At 43.2% G+C, this 12,496-nt stretch overlaps 1 protein-coding gene across 1 annotated transcript in view; it reads right to left on the bottom strand.

Annotated features, from left to right (window-relative positions):
- The window catches only part of LOC6725283, a 55,972-nt gene that overhangs the window by 8,619 nt on the left and 34,857 nt on the right, over positions 1 to 12,496 (bottom strand). Inside the window, 4 exon segments of the mRNA XM_016172908.3 lie at positions 7,459 to 7,588; positions 7,670 to 7,766; positions 7,840 to 7,996; positions 8,439 to 9,193. Of these exon segments, the coding sequence (XP_016038304.2) occupies positions 7,459 to 7,588; positions 7,670 to 7,766; positions 7,840 to 7,996; positions 8,439 to 8,730 (676 nt within the window). The 5' untranslated portion in view covers positions 8,731 to 9,193.

Raw genomic sequence — 12,496 nt, forward strand, 5'->3', positions numbered from 1 at the left:
ATATAGATGGAGCAAAAGAGACGGGAAATGGGGAAAAGAGAGCAAGAGGACAGAGGAAGTCGCTGCCATTCGCATTTTGTCACAATTCATATGGCAAAACTGTACTGTTCGCCATTGTTACCCGTCCATGAAATAAACCCATCGGGGATACAACAGCAACAACGAGAAAAACCAAAATTCCAAAAGTTTATTGATAGTTGAAAAGATGCAACGCTTGCTTTTATGGAAGCCCTTACTTTGATTAGTTCATCTAATGCAGTCTTAAAACGGATGCCTTAAGCAAGGCAATGTATTTGAAACAATGTAGTAACATATTATCAATGCTGGCTTAAATGGAATCGAGACACATTTTCCACTGATTTTCGAACAGAAAACGTAGGTGTTTTAATTCGATCGAAATATAATTATGCTTGGCAATGAAAACATTGTTTAAAACCACTTTTTAGTTGGTAATTAGTTTCGAAATTCCTTCTAATCGGATTATGACCGTGTGCATCAATTACAGCATTGCACTTAACATATTCCGAATATAAATTGAACGACTTTCAATTATCCAACTAGAACCAAACATTTTTTTGCAAAATAATCTCATTATAGCAAACTATTTGGTCATAATGTAAATAAATAAAGCAACCAGACTGCTGTTAAGTGGAAACGACAGTTTCAATTAAGATAACATCTTTTTAATTTTAATGCTTTATTGTCAAACGCAATGACAATTAGTATGATAACAATATTAAAGAGATGAAGGAAATAGTGGTTTTTGTACATGCATTTAAAAGTATATGACATCTAATATCGCAGTCATGAACTCTCTATCAATTTGCCTGCAGCCCAGAACGCTCATCCAAAAATAAATGTCAATTATGCCAGCAACAAACTTAAAACATTCAAATCCTGCTGACTGTTTACCAGTGTGCAACGATTTGTCAAGCACTTGACATAACGGATGCAACCCATCTCACATGCTTGTATAACGCTTTTTCTGTATGCCGAACACTCGAAGAAAATATGCATAAAATAAAAAATGCGAACTCAAGCCAATACCGGACCCACTGAGCAGCAAGTAGGGGCGTGCATATTTTCCAGCTAACGCAGCAACATTTTCCCCCATTTCACAGTTTCTTTCTGCGATTTCACTCCCCCTTTCAAGCAATCTGTTCTTCGTCTCAGCCCCGCTGACCCCCAGGCCTTTGTGGGGCGCGGGGTCAGCGGGCGGTGAAGGGGCAAGGTCAAGGAGCATGGAGAGTGGCCACTCGAACGGCGACGGTGCCTCGAACACAAGCCCTGAAAAATGTGTTCCATACCCACTCACCAGCGTACCCGAATATGCTGAGCCATGGAGCATATGTACTATGTGCACACTGAGAATAAATGGGGACAGTTTGCATATGCACATATGTGTTTATATATAATTTGTTCAGCTTAAGTAGTTGCTGTCTAATCGCACTGGCACATAAATTCCCGAAAGATTTAAGAGTAAAATCACAATATTCCTCGAACAACCAAAGTTTAGGCAGCATGGTCACACTGTGCCGTTGCATAAAATATCCTAAAGTATCCAAGAAAGGGCGCTATGACTCTAGAATGTTCACACTGCGGTTTCTTTCGGCTTTTCTTTCTTCGCGTGTAATTTTGTAAGAAATCCGCGCGATTGTTGTGCTACCCTCGCATGGCCTGACTTTTTGATTTTATGACATTATTAAGCATTGATAGGCGACATTTACACACAGAAATGAGAGCTACGCTTGATTGGACCATGTTCCCCGGTGCGAGGGTGGTGTGCGCGTGTGTGTGTTTCCGGATCCGGCATTAAAAGACAAAATCCCCAAGAGAGCCACAGAGACAAAGAGCCATTGATGGGGCCTTGTGAGCTGCGAACGCGTGTCTTGATCTCAGTCTACAGGCTTTAAGAATGCCCCATCCCCTATATGGCCGCCCTTATATTTTCAGTTTTCCAGTTTCGCTTTCAACTCTTTCTCATTCAGTTTCCTTCTTTTTCCTTTAATCTCTGCTTCGCTAGATTTTCCCCACTGGCGAGATTGATTGCCTGCAGTAAGCGTTTGCAAGAGATGAAAAACTAGCCGAAAAACTGGGCGAAACGGGTGCATTTCAACGGGGTGGTGGGCTAAAAAATTGAGTAGTATGCGTTTCAGCGTTTGACACATGTCATGGTTGTAGTTGTTGCAACTGCTGTTGAACAGGAAGACATTTAATAATGTATGCAGTATGTCAAGGGCCGAACAAAGGCGGCAGGGAAGGGGTTGGCTTGAAGGGTGTGATGTGGCAGTAGGCTCTCACACACACATTAGCACTCGCATTAGGCCACTCAGCGTTTTATGCCTAATCTGTATGTGTGTACGTGCGTGTGAGATCCACATTGTATGGCCCATGCAAAGGCGTTTGGCACTTATTCGTGGAGCCATTCATTCGTTCATTCATTCATTCGCTCATTCATTTATTCGCTATTTCGTAGCTCACCACTTTGCTCGCACTTTCCCCGCTGCTCTCTCCACTTTTCTTCGTCAGCGGAATGTTGACTTATCTGTGATTGCCTCACCGATATTGTTGTTCTTGTCGTTGTAGCCGTTGTCGCGTTTGACATTATTTGTTTTATATTTGACACTGGCACACCCACACAACCTCCGCCCACGCTCGCAATGTCTGAGCCATAAAAATGAGGCTGTGAGTTGCAATAAAATAAAATAAACTGCCGCGCAATATATTTTTTCGTCCTTTCCCACCACAATCCAATCAGTGTTGTCAACATCTAGGCTGAACTAGTTCACAAGTTCATTTTGTCGAAAAGAATCCTCGATTCCCAGTAATTTAGGCACAGAAACGGTGAAAATGATCCTAATTCGGAGTGTCATACCTCGCTGAGCTCGTATTTTGATTTTTGAACGATTTGCATTCAAATTTTCACAATCAAATTTTTTGCCATTTTTTCGAAAATTTTGATGATGTTACCCCTTATCAAAAATGCAAAAATATGGCCAAAAATTCATTTTTCTAAATTCGGTAAAAAAATTATAGGGTTTGTTAGTATAGGTAATAAGCTGCAAAAAACTACTACATTTTGCACTTTACGACCATTTTTAGCCAAGTTATGATGAAAAAACCCATCGTAAATATCGAATTTTTGACAAAAGTGGTTTTTCTGATTTTCTGGGAATTAATAATTCGTATTTTTGGACAAAACAAGAAAAGTAATGGTCCAAATATGAAATGTCATACCTCGTTGAGCTCGTTATGACATCTTATTTTTTGAAAATTATTAAAGTTATCAGCTATCTGACTCGTTATCAAAATAATTTTGCATGACAACAATGAAAAGTGATTCAAAAAGCCTTAGTTTTAATGATGCAGCCCCTTCAACCAAGTGATTATTAAGCTGCACAAACTAATTAGGCGCAGTTAGAAAGAGACTCTGGAAAATCCTACCAAATTCCCCATTTTTGGCCAACACTGTTAACAGCACTGAGCCCATAGATTTTTCGGTGGCACGTGTGGCAAATGATTATAGTTGCCGACTCGGCCGGCGAAACACAATTCCGGGCATACAAATTATGTAATAATAATAATACAACAGAGGACGTGTCATCTATCATGGCGCAACGAAAGTGTTTGCGGGGTGGCGGGTGAGGGGGCATTTTTCGTGTGAATATAATGCAGGGCAAGAGTGTTTAATAAAGTTAATAGGGGCCAATAGAGCACAATGCTGGTCATGCAAATAGGTGCGGGTGCGGGTGCGGCGGGTGCACAAAACACAAATGGCGATTCAGTCGAACGGTTCTTTCTCCGCATTGCACAGCCATTTGTAATTCAAAATGGCAACCGGAAGTGGCAGACGAAGCCATTACACGGATGGTAATAGTTTATGGTCTGGCAGCGTTGAAGGTCAATAGCGCGAAGAAGGTCAGAGTGGGTTGTGCATGGTGGCTTGGGGTGCTTTTTTCTTTTCTTTTTTTTTTTGGCGTGTAGTTGCTTCCCTTTATTTGCCAGAGATTTATGCGGGCCAATCGAGTGTGTTCCAGCCAGTTTGCATTCACTTATCGATTGCAAGAGACCGAGGAGAAAGGGAGCACGGTGATTGCCATTTTCCAGGATGTATATAGTTTAGTATGTATGGCTCCTTCTTTGACCAACCACTGTTCATATCCGTGCGCTTCCGACTCAATTAAGTGCTGCAAAAAGTTCTCATTCTGCACCGGCGACAAATCCAATTAACAATAAAGCGCCGCCCTAATGACATGCCACGCCCCAGAACAAAAAAAAAAAAAAACTAGCTACTTTTCCGCAGTTAGTTGGCTAAAAGTGGGTTCTGCGGTGGCTCACTGCAGTTGGCCAAATTGAATCGCAGCTGTCAGAAAATTGCATTGGGTGAATGCGTGTGTTTCGAAAACAAAACACATACAGACATACAAACAATAACCAGCGTATAAATCACAACTCAATGGAGTGTGTGCGGTGGTATTTATTGGTTCCATGTTTTATATTTATGAGTGCAAGTGTTAATTTTATTACCGCAGAACGGGACGTGTATGCATGGTATTAATTATTCCTGGCAATAGACAATGAACGACTGGATTGTGTCAACCGATAAGGCGAAAATCGAAGGATATGCAAATAGATCGACATAAATTTGGAGTTGTAAGTGTCGTTTATCAACGGATGGGATTTTCAGCACGCCATTAGCCCACAAAAGTAGGCAATGAAATTAGTTTTACGAGCTAAGCACACACAAATGTACACACACGCATGCAGACAACCACAAGAATTTGCCAATTTTCGGTGGATTTTAATTGAAGGACATCCGGTGGAGACAGGTGGGCCAGTGCGCACATCAAAAATAGCGCAATGGCTATAATCAAGTTCCTAAATATCCGTATACCGAACATTTAGCAGCCATGACAGACATTCGAGTGTGTGTGTGTAAGCCCGGGCCAAATATCTTCATTATTGAATAATGAGCCAAGTGTCCTGGCAGGGCTTTAACAGATAATCGATGGGAATTTTGCATAATGGTCTTGTTGTCTCTGCCGACTTAATCTCATGACGATCGTTTTGTCGAACGCTCCGAGCCGCAACCCCAATTCCCCGGGCAAAACTTTTTGGCCCCACTCCAAGGTGACTTGATGGTCTGGCTGGGATTTTCAGATTTTCAGATTTTCAGATTTACCGATTTCGAGACTTTCACATTTATCCCCACCGCTTTACTCTCCACTTTGTTGGCACTGGGCGGAGACACTTGGCTTATTTATAGAAAACACATTAGCCGAAAACAATCGAAACTTCCCACTTAGCAATTTGGGGACAAATTGTTTCATAATTGATTGATGTGCCAGGCCATTCAGGCCAAGTTGTCTCGTTTAGCATGGCAACTGACAGATATTTCAAATACGGCGCATATGTAAGTAATTGCAATTCCATCAAATCGAACACAAGCACTTTGTAGTTTGGCAAAACATAAATGGGTAAAAGGCAAAATATTGCATCTTTTCGCTTTGAAATTTCAAGCGCAGCAAACCAAACCGAACATCGAAAGTCTGATAAATTAATAGGTAAATTAATGAACCCCAACCGCACTCTTTAGCAGATACATGGCCATACTGTCAAATGCGAAAAAGCATTTCCATCAAGCACTTTAATTACATACATTTTCGGGGGAATTCGAACGGATACATTTCGGGGGGTTGGTGGGCTGAACGGAGGACGTGCAACTAGCCCTTCCCCGATCCCGATCCTGCGGAGTGGATGGAATGGAATCCCAAACCTTTGTGGCTCACTATCCTCCTGTATTGCTGCCGTATTTCTGGCGCTGTTGTTTGGTTTACCCAACTGCCAACCGCAGGTTGCCCTGCTTGTCTACTCCGCATTCGGCATTCAGCGCTTTCCCCCCCTGATATTCTGGTCTTCCCCAATTTCCCCTTTACCTATATCTATACGATGTCAAAATAATTTCAATGACACCCGCCATACAGTCGTGACTGGCAGCGTTTGTACAACTATGGCTGGCGATATTTAGACAGATTTTTGATAGCTTTCCCGGCGGCGGGACAGCACTCCTTCAACCTTTCCCCACCCTCCATTCCGCTGTTTCCCTTTTCCCTCCGGCGGCTGTCCGAAATTGAGTTTTGATTTCAAACTCAATTCACATTAAGCGGGGGAGGTGTGCGGTGTGTGTGGTGTGTGTGTGTTTCTGCTGGTGATTGCTACAAATTCGATTGATTTAACAGCGCGTTTATTGTGAGCTCTTTTGTGCTGGCAGCCAACCAACCACACGCCAAATTTCCTGCGTCACCCATTTTCATTTGTATTTTTTGTTTTTGTTCATCCTATAGTCGAAACATGCTCTGATTTTATTTTTTTTTTTACATTTTTGAGCTTTTTGCTGCCCAGTGAATTGAATATGCCAAGACAAATCCGACAGTTGATACCCTCCGTGGGGAAAGAAGGCGTACGTGACCAATATCCTTAAGATCTGCGCAAAAGTGGGCCTGCCATTTTAAAGCCTCCACTTTACAGCAAAATAAAGTTTAATTTAAATACCATGTCCAGTCTGCTGTTTCTTTTTTCATATATAACATCAAATGTTATTACTACAAATTCAAGAAAAACATTAAGCGAAGCTTCAAATTGGTATGTCATATATGTAAACTTCATTTTTTTCGATGAAAATTTGAAAATAAACAAATTACGATGGCCGGAAATGAAAGTGTTGGCCAGGCAGCCGCCTCTTGCTGGCCGTTTCAAATTATTTTTCCAATTAATATTTGGGCTCTTAACAATTCAATTTACATGCGAACTTTTTTTTTGATCACAAGTGCTGCTTGGGTGCTCGGCATGTTAAAAAGCGATGGGCATGCATCTTAACAATCTTTTCTTTATTAGGTGGCGGGACAGGGAGCAAAAGGATTCTCGACTGCTTAGCCTCCGGGTTACTTATAACTAATTGAAATCAGACAGCAAAAAAAAAGAAAAGCCAGGCAAGCGCATTGGTAAATTGAACGAAAAAAAAAGGGGGGAAAAATGTGTGTGGCCAGGAGGCCGAGCGATCGGAATCGATGCTGTCAGTTGACAGTTTGTTAATTAAAAACAGCAGCCGTTCGTTGGGCGGTCGGTTGGTTGGCAAGTGGGTGGTGAATGGGTGGCAAGTGGCAAATGGCAAATGGCGAGTGGCCAGTGGAGCGGACATCTCTGGTCCGGGGCGGTCACTCAACGTATCACGCACACACGCACACGTGACGGGGTTCATGCACTTGGCAGGCTCGGATGGCAAACGTCAGATGCCCGGGCTAATAAATTGCCCAGAGAATCGAAGGAGCGCCGAACAAAGGAAATGGGAAGAGGTTGCAAGAGGTGTAGTAGGGCTACTAGTGGCGCACACGGGACGCGTATGAGCGATGCGTCCAGGGTGGCAATGTGGGCTGCTTGCGAGAGGCACTTCTCACTCACCTATCGTCGTAATTAATGTCAGGGAGTAGAGAAAGGCCGAGGCGTAGGTCCATTTGTGTGTGGGCGCATTCAACTGAATTCCGCCGGGGGGATAAACCTTCGACTGACGCACCGCCCGCAGCAAAGTGTCCTGAAAAGAAAGGCGCCAAGGAGATGCTCAATTAGTGTCCCGAAACTGGCCAAGATGTTGTTGCGTTTCGGGTATGCTCACCTGAAACAGCTGCACCTCCTGCGCGGCGAGTCGCGTCCAGTTCTCCTTGTACAATATGTTTAGGTCCTCCGTTATCGACCACAAACGATCCACAGTTCTGTGGGCGTAAGTAAAGTACACGGTGTATGTATAGAAACTGAATGATCAAACGAGAAAGTAATATAATTCACCTGGATCGTATCTCGGCGTTGGCCAATTCGGTGCGGGGATATGGCTTGGAGGCGGCCACAGCGGTTTCCAGGGCGCCACCATCGTCCAATTCGCCCTCGAGCGTCACGAACACAATGGAACCCATGGCGGTGTAGAGCAGCACCAACAAAAGCACGCCTGTCGCGAACAAAGGTGTCATTAAATGCAACTCACACTGCATTTTCGGCAGAGTAAAACACTCATAATTCAATTTAGATAAAATTTCAACAGCTGTATTAAATCACTTTTTGTGATGGTTGAAAACTATGCCAACTGCTGTATTTCAAATAATTGAACAGGGCAACACGGCGTATGATGAATACTAATATTTATGCTGCATACACACTTCGCTTGCAGCAACATACACATGTTGTCAATAAATATTTTTAATGAAGCAATTTTAAAATGGTAATATAAATCATTTGCGGAATATGTCGCTACAAAAAAAAAAAGGAAAACACGAAGCTTACCGTACAACGCGGCGAATGAGTAATATTGCATTTTATTACTCATACGCCCTGTGTATTAGTGGAGTAGTAGTAGCAGTATAGTAGTGTACTTATGTAACTTTGTTGCTTACCTGTTGCTGATATGCAGTGCGACTTGGGCGCCTTTTGACAACCGCATAGACTGCCTCCGCCGCCGCCGCCCGCCTCCCGTGCCGCCTGCTTCTCCGACTTGGATCCCCCGCCGCCGCTCGACGAGCCGCCCGTCGACGACTGGCGACCGCCACGTCCGCCGGAACCGTTCGCAGCCGCCGACGCTGCAGTTGCTGCCACGTTGCTGCTGCCGCTGGCGGCACAGTTTCCGCTGCCGCCGCTGCCGTCGCCGCCGAGAAATGCCGCCAACGGCAGTGGCGACTTCTTGTTCATTGTGCTGTTGCCGCTGCCTCTGCCGCTGCCTCTGCCGCTGCCTTTGCCTCTGCCACTGACCTCTAACCTCCGAGCCCTGGCCAATCTGTCAATCAATCAATCAATCGGTGCCAGTCGGTCCGTTGGAGGTGTAAACTTGGTCGGTAAACGATTCGCTTCCCTTCACTTCACTTCACTTCTCGCACTTCTGCCGCTGACAATCAAATCAAACGCTTTGACGCTTCATGTGCCACGTAATTTGCATCCTCCTCTGCGCCTCCGGTTTGTGCGACAGTGGGCGGGGCCTTTTCGATCTTATTATGTGACCGTCATAAAATGTTCTTATTGCTGTACAGCGCCCTTTTACGAGCCTGTCGCTTGTTGTTTTTTCTTTTTCACTCCCTTTTTTTTCTCCTCTTGAGTCCTCAGAGTTGGCTGAATGCGAGCGTGGATGTGGAAATGAGACAGCCTGTCGCGCCGGATGCTGCAAATGCAAAATATTTTCATGAAAACCTGGCCAAAATGAAAATGAAAATTGCGATGTGAGTGTTTTGGAGCGCAAATTGCACGGCAAACGCCGTGTAATTGAGTCAACAGCTTCAGGTTAGCACAAGGAAATGTAATATCCCGGCAAACCGCATGCACAAACATATATATATATATATAGTATATAGTACTTTCTATATAAACTTCACTGGCGATAAGCAAGTTCAGAGTATTTGACATAATGCCAAACTAGGTGCTTACCTAATTACAGAACATTTAACAGTTGCATAATTAGGATGTGCATACTAATAAATATTCTCTTACAAATATGAAATTACAAAAACCCAGTCGAAAGATCAGTTTTCAGGGTCAGCGGGTGAAGCATGCTCATTATCCTGCTAATCACACTCCACAACACACTTACACACATCCGCATTTATGCACACACACACACACACACACACATATTCATATCCGCCATGTTTGTCGCAAATAATCTGATAGACGTGAAGATGGCTGGCATTTAAATTAAAGATTGCGCCACCCAAGCACAAAAACTTGCCGACTTGATACGACAGCGATTCGCACTCCGGTTAGCACGTGCCATCCCTTTTGTGCAGATTTCTGGCCTGCCCGCCTCCCAATCCTGTGGGCACTTCAATTAGGAACCACTACCACTACCACTACCACTTCCAGTTTCAGTTCCATTTTCAGTGTACGGCCTGTTTTCGGCCATGGCTTGGCTTGCATTTTTGGCGACCCGCCCTCAATGCTAATTAGGTGAAGACATCGCAGCACGTTTCACTCCGCCCCAAAAAGCGGGCTGAATTTAATGAAACATGTTCAATTGCTGTCGCCGCACATGTTTGTGGCATATATCCTGTCATTCAATCTTGTTCGGGGAGACCAGATACTGTCCTGCGATAAGTAAGACACAAATTGTATGTGTTGTGGGTGGCACAGGGAAAAACAAAACACTTCTAGCATTTGAAAATGAGGAAACTGAACAGCAGCAGCAGCAAGGCAACCTAATTGTTCTTAATTAATTTCTCTGTTTTCGTTCTTACAAGAGGTACAAATAAACAATGAATGGGTTGTCTAATAAATAGTTTTCTCTTGTTTTCAAACATTTGCCCAAAAACCAAGAGTGAACTACAAAATTCCAAAAATGCATGCAAATTTCGTTAGCAAATTTTCGTTCATTCAGCAACTGTAGTAACACAAATTTTCGCTCAGTGTCTGGCCCGTTGAAATAACTACACGCATCTGGCAAATCAAGCGAGGTAATTGGTAATTGCATCTGCATATCAATTCTCTTTGGCCCCACAATTGAAATTGATATCTGGAGCATGGCAGTCAAAAGCAAGAGCAAAAGCCGGAGCAAAATCACAAGGACATGGACATGCAATTGGGAATGGAAATACTTTTGGTTCACCTCAAGCCTAATGCGACAGTATTTTCGGCTTTTCGCATTGCCAAATGCCAATCTGCATTCCACAGCCAGCTACGACACGATTATCCTGCCAATTTGCGCAGTTCCTGGCGAATGGGGCCATATCATCAATCATGTGAAAGGCGGCAGGACCACAGACCAAAACAATGCTGTCCTTCGTCCTTCACAGCGAGCAGAATCCATCTCCAACATGTGTGGGTGCGATTTATGCACTTAAAGTGTTTTGCACCAAAAATTAGCGCAGATATATGAGCCTTTATGAGCAGTCTAATTATATATTATTTTTCATTAAACATATTCATTGCACATTTGCAAATATCACATCGTTTAACGCTAAAATGTGTTATTTTATTACACCTAGCCTTAACATTTGTTTACTTCGTGCAGTTCATGCTGTTTTTGGGATTAAATCGCCATTATTTAGCTGCCCAAATTTATGCTAGTTAAATATTGACTCATTCAAAGAATGGAAAAACAATTTGTTTGCATTATTTTTGGCACGAACTATTGTTGTTATTTTATAATAATTACTTGTTGGGCTTTATAATTCTATAAATAAATGTTATGCCTATGGATTTGGGTATATCTATCTTTCTGGGAACTATTATTCCAAGAACTTATTTCTTCAATAAACAAAATGCTTGTGTTGTTTTTCAATTTTCCTTTGAAACAAATATCTAGATTCGCTCTTGTGCCCATTTGTGCCCATTTGGGCTATGCTTCGATTCCCGGCCATCTTGGCATTTAAATATTACACCTGTTATCCACGCCATTTGCCAGCTTAACCACGCCCCCACTCTCACGCCCACTCTGGCACACACACCTACGCACATTCACCTAAAGGCGGTGCAACATTTATTTTGCCCTTTTAATTGCTGACATTTATTGAACGCTTCGTCGTGTGTTAAATCTACCGTGAGAAGAACGCAACATCGATGGCGGATGGATTGGAGGACAGGTGGGGAGAAACACTCATGTATGCACGCATTACATGTGAGTGTGTGTGTGTGGCTGTGTGTGTTTTACTCCGTGTGTGTGTGTGTGCGTGTTGTTACCTTTGAGTCTGACTTAAGTGCAAACTTATGCCAATTATGCAAAGCTTTTCCCAGCAGGCATGGAGCATTCAATTTTACATACACGCGAAAAATAATGCTTAATTGATTAAAATACATAAATAATTTAAGAGCAAAAAAAAGCAACACTCAAAATAATTAAATTAAATGGTAAAAAGTATTTCCAAAGGCATGTAATTGTAATACATACATACTCGCATAATTAACACTTTAATTAGTATCTTAGTAAAGAGTTTTCAATTGGTTTCTCTCCGTGTACGCAGAGTTCAATGAAAGTGGGGCAAAGCGGGAAAACTGAAGCAGATTACACGGATCATTAGCTCAAATGAGAAAGTTCACATGTTCAGCTCCTGGTGATGGTGATGCTTCTCCGGCTTCCTCACCAAACACGACGTCCAGCACTTAATCAAATGCAAGAGCAGCGCCCAACCAAGAGAAGCCAACCAAGTGTCCAGGTCCTGCTCGGAGTCCTGGCAAGGACTCCAGCGGAAGGGGCAGGGAAAACGGGGCAAGGAGCACGGGGGATGTGCCGCGGCGAAGATAGATGCTTTTAAGATGGCGAGGATAAGGGCTGTATGGTGGTCGAGAAGACATCGAGATGTGTGTGTGTGTGTGAGTGTGTACAACCAATATGCCTGATTGAAACGAAGTAACTTTCCAGGACATGCGACAGGACACACACACAGACACACGCAGGACACGTGCAGTTATTTGCGGAATTTTGATAGATTTTCCTGCAACTGATTTGCGCACGTCCCAACGAAGGCACGAGGTG

This window comes from Drosophila simulans, chromosome X, assembly GCF_016746395.2.
Source record: "Drosophila simulans strain w501 chromosome X, Prin_Dsim_3.1, whole genome shotgun sequence".
NCBI lineage: Eukaryota > Metazoa > Arthropoda > Insecta > Diptera > Drosophilidae > Drosophila > Drosophila simulans.